At 43.8% G+C, this 15,093-nt stretch overlaps 1 protein-coding gene across 1 annotated transcript in view; it reads right to left on the reverse strand.

Annotated features, from left to right (window-relative positions):
• The window catches only part of TG (thyroglobulin), a 660,241-nt gene that overhangs the window by 545,843 nt on the left and 99,305 nt on the right, over positions 1-15,093 (reverse strand). Inside the window, exons 6-7 of the mRNA XM_085604890.1 lie at positions 2,683-2,789; positions 560-703 (exon numbers count right to left, since the gene is read on the reverse strand). Of these exons, the coding sequence (XP_085461016.1) occupies positions 560-703; positions 2,683-2,789 (251 nt within the window). The remainder of the gene's footprint in view (positions 1-559; positions 704-2,682; positions 2,790-15,093) is intronic.

Raw genomic sequence — 15,093 nt, forward strand, 5'->3', positions numbered from 1 at the left:
ACATTTAGGAGTATAAGTACAGGGGCTCTGACCCTATATTGTAGACAATGTGTGGACTTGTAACCAGACGCTGCTGGCTCTACATACTGCACCTGAGGACTGCTTTGATGCCAGGAGGACCGCCATTTGGACTACTTTGCTTTGTTATGCTGACATGCTTGCCCACTGGGCTGCTGCAGAAACTGCCACTTTGCTTGAGGAAACTAGTGTGCTGACCTGTTGCCTGCCTGCTCTTTGTGGCCCCAGTGCACTCCAGGGATGGGTGCGCTGGCCCCCTCCCTGCTCCCTTAAGGATCTGTGAAGGATTCCAGGTCAGCGCTGCTTTTGGTAAAGACAGTAGCGGCTGGTCCCTCATGCTTTTCAATTGAAACCCTTCATGGAAAGTGGAACAATACATCAAACAGCCAATAGCATGAAGTGAGAGAGTATTATTTCTCTGTGTGGAGCCACTTAAAGAATTTATACAATACCTATTGCAGGCAGCTTCATTGCCAATCCAGACCTACTAATGTGCTCCTGCTTTCGGAAGTGCTGACACGCATGTAATCCTTATACTTACACCTAAATCTGCCGGAGATGATCAGCTGCACTCCCAGGAACCGTCTCTGCAGAATGCGGTACATGATGGTGTCAGTGAAGGAATGGGCGGGATCCAGCCCTGCAGCAACGGTATCATAGACTTCATCCAATAGGAGCTCCAGACCTATGGGAGACAGACACGTCAGTACAAATGCTTGAAGAAGACCTCTTATAAAATGCCTCCTTTAAAAATGCTGTATTTTTTAGGGTATATTCTTCAGTTCCACTTTGATTCCACATTATTGTCTCCCTGGTGTAACCATCTATTTTTTGGAATGAGGAACAATCTGCAGTTCCGGTGCTGAAGCTAATGGCCCAATACACAGTTCAGAAAGGTATTTGTGCATTGAAGAGAAACTTAAAGTTTGCAAATGCGGTAAATACCGTCATCCACCGGGACACCCTCATGTCATATTAACACTTAAAATTCTACAAGCATTGTAGAATTTTCACAAAGTGTATTGGTTTTTATGTATTATAACACGCATCCTTCCATAAACACTCTTACTGTAATTATATATGTACCCTCGTGCCGGCAATAGGTTATTGGGACAGGGGGGTTGAACCTATCTTTAAGTACTATTTTGTGATAACAGCTCATGGTCAGAAGCATATACACCATACTCTGAAATGTATTTCCATAAGTTCACAACTATGTACATCACTAGAGCAATAAAGTCACACACATATAGAGCTCACTTATTCTGTCATGTCCTTTAGGCTAGTCCTGTCATGTATACACCCTTTTTACATACATTGTCCCATCCACACGACAACAACAGTAATGAACAGGTGACCTTTTACCTAGTAGCTTCCTCCTGTCTCTTCAACACCAGGCTCTTAGAATTCTATCATAATCCCTGTACCTGATGTACATAAACATATCCTCTCGCACTGCATAATTATTCTGTATAAGGGTCACCACTTTTTCATCCTTGGCCAACAAGCCCGCTGTGCATGATTGCATTGTTTTAGAAAAACATTTATGATTGTTTTCTAAATATTTATTATTGTTTTCTAAACATATTGATTCTAGAAGAAAAACCTGGAGTAACCACTCTAATATATAAGACGGTACTGCCAGTGCAGGGTATTTCTTAACCACACTGGTGGGCACTTTCTTTTTCATCAGGCCATTTCTTGTGTGTCTCTCTACGCTCTAGCCCAGATTTACAAAGATTCTGCATAGCGGTGGCAACACTTTTTTGATGCAGCCCAAGGCAAAATCCTTTTTTGGGTATTTACAAAGCCATGCAAATGTTGATTTGCAGGGCTTTGTAGGAAAAAGTAATGTAGCACATTGTGCTGCCTTGTGTTACATCGCTCCAGGTAGTCGTTACACAGGTGGTACAGGGGTGTTTCCGTGCACCGATCCATAGACTCTGGCGAAAACCCATATTCACAAATAGATGTAGACATAGGTTTTCAACAAAATGGTGCGCCTGCCTGAGGCTGGCATAATGAGGAGAAATATCTTTGTTTCTCCTTGTTATTTCCTCTGTGCATGTGTCTGCATTCTTTAAGTGGGCTGCATTGTGCAGCACACAAGCAAATAGAAAATAGACTCAAAGGATAGTTTTGTGTAGGAAAGTAGAGATCTTGCACACAAACCATCCTGAGCACAACACAGACACCCTTACAGTGTGGCGCAAGCGTGCCCACGTTGCTGCTAGGCAACCACAAGTGCTCAAGTACATAGAGAGAGCAGAACTGTGACATTTCTTTGAATATATGGCACAGTACTGCTCTCTCCAGGTGACACAATATAAAGCAGCAACTTTGGTTTGTAAATATGCCCCACAATATCCACATTATGACTATTACGAATTATATCATCTGTTGATTCTTCCCTTTTGTTATCGGGCTTAAAATTTGATTCACTACTGACTAATTTTTTGTCATACTGCCAACATTCCCAGCATAGACGTGTTTTGTTATTCTTAAAATATTGAATAATTTTCAAATTTGCAAGCATGGAACTTTCTACAAATTTCTAAGGTGATATTTTTATTGGGACTGTGCAAAGAAAGCATTTTATCTACAGGTGGTCCCCACAATCTGCCAGCGAGGTTAGGTATGTTTACGATTCCAGGCTCCACTCACCGGTGCCTTCCAGCTCACGTCCTAGGCTATCTACACAGTAGCAGTATCCTGAGACCTCTGGAAACATTTTCCTGAAAGAGCTGAATGACTGGAATATGCCTGGAAACCTAGAAGAAAAGAAACAAAAAACCACGTCAGGTTTAGTTGTGACCTGTCTTTGCACCATCTTCCTATTGTAACACTTAACACATTATCAGTCCCACCATATGCACAGTAGCAGATGTGGTCAATGACGTCCAAAAAACTGAGAAATCTCTCTCTTTGTCCTTGATCTTCTAGCCGCCTTCGGCCATTGACCACCAAGCCCTGCTAGTGACTTTCTCCTCTTTACATGGGTGTCTCCAACACGTTCTCTACTGGATCATATAACTGCTCTGAGAAACAGATCGCTTTGTACTCTGGACCTGAGGTGTCCCGCAGGCGCCACAATTGCAAAGAAGCTGTACAGTCTAGGCATTGAAACACTGGGAGCCTTGCTTGCCTAGCAAGACATCTTGGTTGAAGAGAATGAGGTTAGACTACAAAGATACCGCCTAGTATCCTCTGCCCACAATTCGTGCCTTGAAGCCTGACTAGCCACCATAAAAGCCTAAATGCCCCTTCCTTGTGAGGGAAACCAAAACAAAACAGAGTTTGTCATCATCAACCCGAGATGCAATTATGGCTCTTGAATATGAATATGAACCCACCCCGTCTGTGTTGAGTCGCTTGGTTGTCACATAGATCCCACTTACGGGGGTAAGAAGTGCGCCAGATATGGCAGGATCAGACAACCTTACAGAACACACCCAGACTAACAAAGCCTGATACTAGCAAAGTGCACAGTGTCACTAGAAGTGTGAAATGACACCAGTAGAGGATGAACTGCACTAGCAGAGCATGAATTGAAAGTACCAGAGTATGAACACAAGCTAGCAGAGCATAAACTGAAACTAGCAAAGTATGCACTGATATTAGTAGAGTAAGGACTGACACTTGAGGATTATGCACTTATAACAAAAGAATATGTGATATGCATTGCATTGTTTTTTTGCATTGGTTTGGCACCAGCAGAGTATGAAGAATAAACTATGACACCATCAGGCTAATCACTGACACTAATAGAGTATGCAATGATAATAGGTAAATCAATGGCACTAAAGGAAATAGCATGCAATGGCAGAGCATGCGATAAAACTGATATTAGTAGAGTATATAGTGATAGCAAAATAATATGTGACAGTTGCAGAGTATTCATTGAACTGTTTTTGTTTTCTATAGTTTTCACACTGGCAGATTATGCCTTGACACTAGCAGAGTATGCAATGACACTAGCAGAGTATGTAACAACACTAGTAGAGTATGCATGGACACTAGCAGATCATACAATGAAACTAACAGGAGTATTCACTGACACCAGCAGATCATTCAATTACTCTAGCAGAGTATGTGCTGATACTAGTAGAGTAGGCGCTGACACTAGTAGTGTATACGCTGACACTAACAAAGTATGCGCTGACAATAGCAAAGTATGTGCTGACACTAGCAGAGTATGTGCTGACACTAGCAGAGTATGTGCTGACACTAGTAGGGTATGCAATGACACAAGCAGAGTATGAGCTGACACTAGAGGAGTATGCAATGACACTAGCAGAGTATGCGACGACAATAGCAGAACATGCAACGACAATAGCAGAGCATGCAACGACAATAGCAGAGCATGCAACGACACTAGCAGAGCATGCAGCGACAATAGCAGAGCATGCAACGACACTAGCAGAGTATGCGCTGTCACTAGACGAGTATACACTGACACTAGCAGAGTATGCGCTGACACTAGCAGAGTATGCAATGACACTAGCAGAGTATGCAATGACACTAGCACAGTATGCACTGTCACTAGAAGAGTAAACACTTACACTAGCAGAATATGCGCTGACACTAGCAGAGTATGCAATGACACTAGCAGAGTATGCAATAACACTAGCACAGTATGCGCTGTCACTAGACGAGTATACACTGACACTAGCAGAGTATGCGCTGACACTAGCAGAGTATGCAATGACACTAGCAGAGTATGCAATGACACTAGCAGAGTATGCAATGACACTAGCACAGTATGTGCCGACACTAGCAGACTATACACTGACACTAGGAGAGTATGTGCTGAAACTAGTAGAGTATGCAATAACACAAGCAGAGTATGCACTGACACTAGCAGAGTGTGCAATGACACTAGCAGAGTATGCACTGACACTAGCAGAGTATGCAATAACACTAGCAGAGTGTGTGATTACACTAGCAGAGTATGTGCTGACACTAGCAGAGTATGCACTGACACTAGCAGAGTATGTGCTGACAAAAGCAGAGTATGCCGTGGAACTAGCAGAGTATGTGCTGACACTAGTAGAGTATGCAATAACACTAGCAGAGTATGCACTGACACTAGCAGAGTATGCACTGACACTAGCAGAGTATGTGCTGACACAAGCAGAGTATGCCGTGGAACTAGCAGAGTATGTGCTGACACTATTAGAGTATGCATTAACACTAGCAGAATATGTACTGACACTAGCAGAGTATGCAGTCACACTAGCAGAGTATGTGCTGACACAAGCAGAGTATGCAATAACACTAGCAGAGTATGCAAGGACAGAAGGAGAGCATGCAATTACACTAGCCGAGTATGCAATGCCACTAGTAGAGTATGCACTGACACTAGCAGAGTATGCACTACCACTAGCAGAGTATGCAATTACACTAGCAGTGTATGCAATGCCAGTAGTAGAGTATACACTGACACTAGCAGAGTATGCAATATATGCAATAACACTAGCAGAGTATGCAATTGCACTAGCAGAGTATGTACTTACACTAGCAGAGTATGCAATAACACTAGCAGAGTATGCAATTGCACTAGCAGAGTATGCACTGACACTAGCCGAGTATGCAATTACACTAGCAGAGTATGCACTGACACTAGCAGAGTATGCACTGACTCTGGCAGAGTATGCACTGACACTGGCAGAGTATGCACTGACACTAGCAGAGTATGCACTGACACTAGCAGAGTATACAATTACACGAGCAGAGTATGCACTGTCACTAGCAGAGTATGCACTGTCACTAGCAGAGTATGCACTGACACTGGCAGAGTTTGCAATGACACTAGCAGAGTTTGCAATTACACTAGCAGTGTATGCAATGCCAGTAGTAGAGTATGTACTGACACTAGCAGAGTATGCAATAACACTAGCAGAGTATGCAATTGCACTAGCAGAGTATGCACTGACACTAGCAGAGTATGCACTGACACTAGCAGAGTATGCACTGACACTGGCAGAGTATACATTGAAACTAGCAGAGTATGCCACTACACTAGCAGAGTATGCACTGACACTGGCAGAGTATGCACTGACACTAGCAGTGTATGCAATACCAGTAGTAGAGTATGCACTGACACTAGCAGAGTATGCAACTACACTAGCAGAGTATGCACTGACACTAGCAGAGTAGGCACTGATACTAGCAGAGTATGCACTGACACTGGAAGAGTATGCACTGACACTAGAAGAGTATGCACTGACACTGGCGGAGTATGCAATTCCACTAGCAGAGAATGCACTGACACTAGCAGAGTATGCACTGACACTGGCGGAGTGTGCAATGACACTAGCAGAGTATGCAATTACACTGGTAGCAAAATATCTCTGGTATCCTGGAATATTGCAGGTATTACCCAGAAATTGCTGTCTCCTGAATGGGGCAACTTTATTGATAATTATGATATCTGCCTATTCCAGGAGTCCTGGGCTGTTGCTCCTGTTTTTAGGGCTGGATATCTTAATTTCTACACCCCCGCAAAAAAAAATCCTAAAGGGCGCCCTGTAGGAGGCCTTGTGGCCTGGGTTCGCCAAAAATTAGATTATAATGTGGAACTGTTAAAATCCTCAGACTTAGATATTCTAGCGTTTAAACTTAGTAGGGCCAATGAGAGTACCCTTGCTATATTCAACGTGTATGCTAGGGGGTTGAGAGGAGGTCTTAGTTCAGAGACAATATCGTCCTTGGACTTACAACTAGAAAATCTTCCCATTTATACCATCCCAATTGTATCAGGGGATTTCAACACTACATTCGAACCACTGGGTAACGAGGTACAAGAGCTATCATTAGAACAAGATCTTAGATGGGGAATCCCTAGGCTTGACTTACCACCTGTCGTAAAATGGTCTAACGCTGCAATTCAGCTTAAGGCGTTGTGTTTGGAAAGAGGTCTTAGGGCAGCAAACGGGCGCACAAGATCTGATTTGAAAGGTGAATATACTTTTGACAATGGGCGCTTCGTTAGCCGTATCGACTATATACTGATTGATCTCAGGATATGGCATAGACTTGATGACATGAAGGTAATATGGCGGCTTGAAAGCGACCACAACCCTCTTTGCATGGATTTTTGGGCCACTACTAGAGAGGGCGACGCGACCCACGTTGAGGGAACCGTTACCTCGGATGTAGTGATCACTAACGACAAACGCCGTGTAAAATGGAGTAAACTAACTGAACATCCTGAGAAATTGGAAGCTCTTAAAGCCGAAGTAACCAAGAGTACCAAATACCTTATGTCAAGAATTTGGAGGGAAGATTTCCCACAAATCGTAATTGAAGCCCATACTAACCTATTTGGTAGCCTGAAATCCTACTTTTTAAGGGATGTGAAGCCAGGGAGACAGGTTTCGAAAATTAATGATGCTAGTTGGTTTGATACCTCTTGTAGAACTGCTCGACAAAGGCTAAGTGAAGCCCTAAGGTTAAGAGATCACATGGGGGTTAGGTATGCTAGGGATCTCTACAGGGAGGCACAGAAAAAAGCCAAAAGAGATTGGGACCAACAATGGTGGCAGGATTTAAGAAATGCCTGTGATGCGAAGGATTCGAGAACCTTTTGGAGCATTGTTAACTGGGATAGGGGAGGGCGTCCCGATCCCCCACAGAATAATGTTCCCCAGGTAAAATGGACTGAATTCTTTGGTCCCCAGTATGCTTGTAGCGCAATTAACGAACAGACCCCACCATCCCTCTCTGAAAAATTTTATTCTGGTCCAGTGTTTTTTATTAAGGATGTCGAGGCAGCACTAGACTGTGTAGCAAAGGGAAGAGCTCCAGGTATGGATGGAATCCCGGCCGATATATTTTTAAGTGACAAGCCAACTTGGTGCCAGTACATAGCCCTTCTTGCTAATGCAGTGGCTAATGGGGCCCCAGTACCCCCATCATGGAAAGGTGCTGAGATAATCCCTGTTTTTAAAAAAGGTGACAAATCCCTCCCCAGTAATTACAGGCCCATAAGTCTTATTGACTCAATTCAAAAGGTTATGGGCCGGTTAGTGTTAGGAAAAGTACAGACCTGGGTTGAGGATGCTAACATTTTGTCCCCACTTCAAGCGGGATTTCGCTCTCGCACCAGTACCATAGACCAAATCTTTCGGTTTATAACTATTTACTGGAGGAACGTGCTCCTGAATGAGGGGTCGTTATACGCTGTCTTTGTAGATCTCAAATCAGCGTTTGATTTGGTACCGCGGAGGAAACTATGGGGTGTTCTCGGCGATATGGGGATGGCTCCAGAGTTATTAACACTTCTCGTCCGCCTGCATGAGGGCAATTTTGCTAAAGTCAGATGGGGGGTACAGGGAGAGGTTACCGATTCTTTCCCTGTTGGGCGGGGCGTCCGACAGGGGTGTGTGTTGGCTCCTACCCTATTTTCTCTATATATCAACGGGGTAGTTGAGTATCTTTCAGCGGTCCCTACCGATGCTCCCCTTCTGGCTGGCAAGCATGTCCCTGTCCTCATGTTTGCGGACGATACTTTGCTCATCTCCAGGACCCCGAGTGGTCTCCAGAAGACCATTAATGCATTTGTGGATTTTTGTTCCCTGAGAGGGTTAGAAATAAACATCTCGAAAACCAAGTTTATGGCTTTTAACCAGCACAAATCGTTTAGAGGCAGTATTTTATTAAACAATGAGCCCCTAGAACAGGTGAGTGCGTTCACGTATCTTGGCATCTCTCTCCAAAAGGATTTGGGCTGGAAACACCACTTGGACATAACAGCTCTAAAATTACATCAACACATAGGGTGTCTGACCAAGAAATATAAATCCTCCATTACCAAACCAATCACTCCAGCCCTAGAGATTTATAACGCCAAAGCAGTGAGCTCGGCCCTCTATGGTGCTGAGCTCTGGGGATTCAACGACCTAACACACCTAGTAAGACTAGAAAATAAATTTCTACGCAACCTTGCAAGTGTCCCGCAAAGTACTCCCATGCTCCCGCTCCATCTAGACTTAGGGAGGAAGAACATTGTGGACACAGCAAAGCTGCGGCCAATCCTTTATTGGAGGCGTCTTTGGGTCACCCCAGAACTTGTGCAGTACGCTATGGGTTTCAAGGATGTGATCTTGCGGGATTGTTTCCACAGAGTAGGTTGGTTAAAGGAGGTTAGGGCCCTACTAATTAAATTGGATTTAGAGATACTCTGGAATAACCCTGAGACGGCAGTGTTTCCGACAAAGGTACAACTGAAGCAGAAATATTGGGAAATGGTTTATTCATCTATAGGTCATGCCAGTATTGCAACTAGCCTAACAGGTCGTTTTTTGGATTTTAAATCATGGCCTGTATGTGAGGCTTACTGGGACTTGATCGAGAGGCCCTTTGATCGAAAACTTTATTTTCAGTTTAGGGTAGGTAGTTTGCCTATAAAGTCCTTTACGTGTAAATGGGCATCTAGAACTGATGATAAATGTCACCATTGTGTGACAATGGCAGAGACCATCCCCCATATTTTCTTTGTTTGTCCACTTTATGCTGCCCCACGGAGAAGATGGCTGAGGCCGATTTGCAGCCTGATGGGTGTCCGGAGATGTGCCATTGCGTTGAGAATCTTAGGGTCTGACTGTAGCCCTAGTACAGCCATAGCAACAGCCAAATTCCTGGGCTGGACATGGGTTATCCGCACTCGCACTTTAAATAAAAATGTTGCTGCTATTTTAACATAAAATGTATCTTTTTAATAGGACCTGTTTTTGTGACTGCCTCTTCCCCCTCTTTTTTAACTGCTCTTAAATTTTTTAGATACCCGACAGTATATGGAATTTAATAGGTCTTTTTAATCTGTAATTGTATATATTATGTGTTATTTATATATGTGTTATGTGTTGTATGGTTGTGCTTTTATGACAAACTGTCGAAATAAAGCTATTTGAATTGAATTGCAATTACACTAGCAGTGTATGCAATGCCAGTAGTAGAGTATGCACTGACACTAGCAGAGTATGCACTGGCAATGGCAGAGTGTGCAATGACAATAGCAGAGTATACACTGACACTAGCAGAAATAACACTGATGCTCCAGAGAGAGCAATACAAGAAGTGAGAATGCAGCGTGCTAATAAAGAAAGCAGCGCAGAAGCAAGCACTCACTGACACAAAGGATGCACGCACACCAGGGGACCAGTCTAGCACTGCTGGGACACAACGGTATATTGAAAAATAATGGAAATAATTAAAAAGGAGGTTTAGCCGTTTTTGCAAAAATACATCTTTAATTAAAAGAGTTATCCTTAGTCTTAATATTAATGATGAAGCTGGTGCAGTATTCAGTAAGAACTCAAACAGAACAGTTGCTGTTGGTCTACAGATCACCTCGTGCAGACCCCACTTTCACTGATATTTTCCAGATGTAATGGCTACTCTTACAAATAAATACAGCCTTCCAGTGATGTCATCTCGGTGGAAGGTCATGTCAGTTACTTTGATGGTACGGGGGTCACTTCCGCTTCCGAGGGCAATTTCTGCAACACTTAGATCAAGTACGAACGGTTTCAGATTGCTACGATAGTGTTACCGAGCGCAGGAGAAAAATACCTTAAAAAGTTTTCAACTATTGAATAAAAGTGTTTTGGAAAGTATGAATTTAATTGCCTCCAAGACACATAGTTGAACATCGTGCACCAATGAACATTCCAGAGGTCATTATCAAGAGGTCATTTCCTGCCACCCTTCGGAGCGCGTTGGTGGAAACTGTGGGCCTAAACATAATTCAGTCTCCCTGTTTTTCGTTTTTACTGATTTTGACAGATAAATACAGACAAAAAACATTTATTTTCTTATCTGTATTTATTTTTAAATGTGGATAAAAACGGATATTGGGTGCTTTTTGAGTGGTTCAAAATACACTTTGCTGTGAGTGCCAGGCCAATAACTGTGTGGATTGATAGGTAAGGGGTTAAAAAAGAAAGGAATTTTAGTAAAGAGGCTTAAACAACAGTAGTTATGCACAAGGCGGATACTGAAATGTGCAAATTTTCATATAAGTGCATTGATTTATCTTCTGCAGGTGCTCATATCACTGAAACCTGGCAGGCATTCAAGTGTGAGTGCATATTTAGTGGTTAAATAAATGTGGAAATATACCAGTTTCAGTTTTATTTTTCCACAAAACTCATAATAAATATGGATAAATACAGATAAAGTTGACAAAAAATAAATATGGATAAATACAGACAGAAATTTCCCAAAAATAAATACCGTAACGCCGGGAGCCCTAAACATAATGTACTTGCTACAATGTCCTTGGCAGACAGTGCTACATGACTTGTTAATGAATACCTTGGGCAATGCAGATTATCTGGTGACAAATCTGTGAGAGACTCATTCTTATTGGATGATGGAACATCATTACATCACAACCCTCAGAGTTGAGTAAAAAAGGCGTGTATGGTCAGGTAAAACCCTCATTTAGAGAATTCTGATAGGTCAATATGTGGACAAGTTCCTATATTTGTTGTTAGAGGCTCACATGTTTTGGGGTACAATTTGTATTTCGATACACATGGCTGTATCCAAGTTTGTAAAGCGTACATGAAGGAAACAAATGAACCGTTAACTGCTTTCTCAAACCAAAACATGTTTTTAAATACCGAGAGATTGAAATCCAACTTGGGGGTTTGCCAAAGGAGGCAATATCAAGAAAGAATAAAAAATAACACTATTTTTTCGCTGGGTAGAGGGGAAAGTGTAGATTAACTGTAGGAACCCAAAGGAAGGAAGTTATACTGTGCAAGGGACTGCCAATTGAAAGTCTTAAATATATATTTTATAGTATCTATCAAATTATTAACTTTCTTTTAGAAGAGGATGGTGGGTGCTCACTTTGTTGAGGAGAGTCTGCCAGGAGTTTATATCTTTACAAAGAGGCTGCCGGGTGCTCCCTTCTTTAATGAGAGCCTGTTGGGTGTTCCCTGCCATGTGTCCGCTTATTCAAGAAGAGGCTGCAGGGAGCTTATTTCTTTAAAAAGAGAGTGCCGGTTGCTCCCTTCTATAATAAAAGGTTGCGGTTGTCGGCTTATTTAAGAAGAGGCTGCCGGGTGTCCGCTTATTTAAGAGGAAGCTGCCGGGTGTCCGCTTATTTAAGAGGAAGCTGCCGGGTGTCCGCTTATTTAAAAGGAGGCTGCCGGACGTTTTCTTACTTATGAAGAGGCTGCCGGGTGTCCGCCAATTTAAGAAAAGGCTGTCGGGTGCCCACCTATTTAAGAAAAGGCTGCCGGGTGTCCGCCTATTTAAGAAGAGGCTGCCGGGTGTTTCCTTAATTATGTGGAGACTGCCGGGTGTCCGCCTATTTAAGAAAAGGCTGCCGAGTGTTTCCTTACTTAAGAAGAGGCTGCCGAGTGTTTCCTTATTTAAGTAGAGGCTGCCGGGTATCCGCCTATTTAAGAAAAGGCTGCCGGGTGTTTCCTTACTTAAGAAGAGGCTGCCGAGTGTTTCCTTATTTAAGAAGAGGCCGCTGGGTGTCTGCTTATTTAAGAAGAGGCTGCCGGATGTTTCCTTATTTAAGAAGAGGCCGCTGGGTGTCCGCTTATTTCAGAAGAGGCTGCCGGGTGTTTCCTTACTTAAGAAGAGGCTGCCGGGTGTCCGCTTATTTAAGAAAAGGCTGCTGGGTGTTTCCTTACTTAAGAAGAGGCTGCCGAGTGTTTCCTTATTTAAGAAGAGGCCGCTGGGTGTCTGCTTATTTAAGAAGAGGCTGCCGGATGTTTCCTTATTTAAGAAGAGGCCGCTGGGTGTCCGCTTATTTCAGAAGAGGCTGCCGGGTGTTTCCTTACTTAAGAAGAGGCTGCCGGGTGTCCGCTTATTTAAGAAAAGGCTGCTGGGTGTTTCCTTACTTAAGAAGAGGCTGCTGGGTGTCCGCTTATTTACGAGGAGGCTGCTGGGTGTTTCTATATTGAAGAAGAGGCTGCAGGATGTCTGCTTGTTTAAGAAGAGGCTGCTGAGTGTTCTCTTGTTTAAGAAGTGCCTTTCAAGTGTCTGGGTCTGTAAAAGAGGTTGCCAGGTGTCTGCTTATTGAAGAAGAGGCTGCAGGGTGCTTTGTGTCTTTAGAAAGAGGCTGCAAGTAGGTCCATTCTATAAGAAGAGGCTGCCAGGTGTCCGCTTATTTAAGGGGAGGCTACAGGGTGTTTGTATCTTTAAATAGAGGCTGCTGGTTGCTCCCTTCTATAAGCAGAGGCTGTTGGATGTTCCCTACTTTAACAGGAGGCTGCAAGGTGTACGCTTATTTAAGAAGAGTCTGCAGGGAGTTTATTTCTTTAAAAAGAGGCTGCCGGGTGTACGCTTATTTAAAAGGAGACTGCAGGGTGTTTTTATCTTTAAAGAAAGGCTGCTGGTTGCTGCATTCTAGAACAAGAGGTTGCCGGGTGTCCACTTATTTAGGAGGAGGCTAAAGGGTGTTTGTATCTTTAAAAATAGGCTGCTGGTTACTCCCATCTATAGGCAGAGACTGCTGGTTACTCCCATCTATAAGCAGAGGCTGCAAGGTGTTTGTGTGTTTACAGGATTGCTGCCTTCTTTACAAAGTGTCTACTCGGTGTCTCCTTGATTAAAGAAGAGCTAGCTGGGTGCCCGCTTATTTTAGAAGAGTCTGCTGGGTGTGCGCTTATTCAAGAAGAGTCTGCTGGGTGCCCGTTTATTTTAGAAGAGTCTGCTGGGTGTGCGCTTATTCAAGAAGAGTCTGCTGGGTGTGCGCTTCTTCAAGAAGAGTCTGCTGGGTGCCCGCTTATTTAAGAAGAGTCTGCTGGGTGTGCGCCTATTCAAGAAGAGCCTGCTGGGTGTGTGTTTATTCAAGAAGAGTGTGCTGGGTGTGCGCTTATTCAGGAAGAGTCTGCTGGGTGCCCGCTTATTTAAGAAGAGTCCTCTGGGTGTGTGCTTATTCAAGAAGAGTCTGTTGGGTGCCCGCTAATTTAAGAAGAGTCTGCTGGGTTTGTGCTTATTTAAGAAGAGTCTGCTGGGTGCGCGCTTATTCAAGAAGAGTCTGCTGGGTGCGTGCTTATTCAAGAAGAGTCTGCTGGGTGTCCGCTTATTTAAGGAGAGTCTGCTGGGTGTGCGCTTATTCAAGAAGAGTCTGCTGGGTGTGCGCTTATTCAAGAAGAGTCTGCTGGGTGCCCGCCTATTTAAGAAGAGTCCTCTGGGTGTGCGCTTATTCAAGAAGAGTCTGTTGGGTGCCCGCTAATTTATGAAGAGTCTGTTGGGTGTGCGCTTATTTAAGAAGAGTCTGCTGGGTGTGCGCTTATTCAAGAAGAGTCTGCTGGGTGCCCGCCTATTTAAGAAGAGTCCTCTGGGTGTGCGCTTATTCAAGAAGAGTCTGTTGGGTGCCCGCTAATTTAAGAAGAGTCTGTTGGGTGTGCGCTTATTTAAGAAGAGTCTGCTGGGTGTGCGCTTATTCAAGAAGAGTCTGCTGGGTGTGTGCTTATTCAAGAAGAGTCTGCTGGGTGCCCGCTTATTTAATAAGAGTCTGCTGGGTGTGCGCTTATTCAAGAAGAGTCTGCTGGGTGTGCGCTTATTCAAGAAGAGTCTGCTGGGTGTGCGCCTATTCAAAAAGAGTCTGCTGGGTGTGCGCTTATTCAAGAAGAGTCTGCTGGGTGCCCGCTTATTTAAGAAGAGTCTGCTGGGTGTGCGCCTATTCAAGAAGAGTCTGCTGGGTGTGTGTTTATTCAAGAAGAGTGTGCTGGGTGTGCGCTTATTCAGGAAGAGTCTGCTGGGTGCCCGCTTATTTAAGAAGAGTCCTCTGGGTGTGTGCTTATTCAAGAAGAGTCTGTTGGGTGCCCGCTAATTTAAGAAGAGTCTGCTGGGTTTGTGCTTATTTAAGAAGAGTCTGCTGGGTGCGCGTGTATTCAAGAAGAGTCTGCTGGGTGCGTGCTTATTCAAGAAGAGTCTGCTGGGTGTCCGCTTATTTAAGAAGAGTCTGCTGGGTGTGCGCTTATTCAAGAAGAGTCTGCTGGGTGTGCGCGTATTCAAGAAGAGTCTGCTGGGTGCCTTCTTATTTAAGAAGAGTCTGCTGGGTGTGCGCTTATTCAAGAAGAGTCTGCTGGGTGCCCG

The sequence above is a fragment of the Triturus cristatus genome, chromosome 5_1 (genome assembly GCF_964204655.1).
Source record: "Triturus cristatus chromosome 5_1, aTriCri1.1, whole genome shotgun sequence".
Taxonomy (NCBI): Eukaryota; Metazoa; Chordata; class Amphibia; order Caudata; family Salamandridae; genus Triturus; species Triturus cristatus.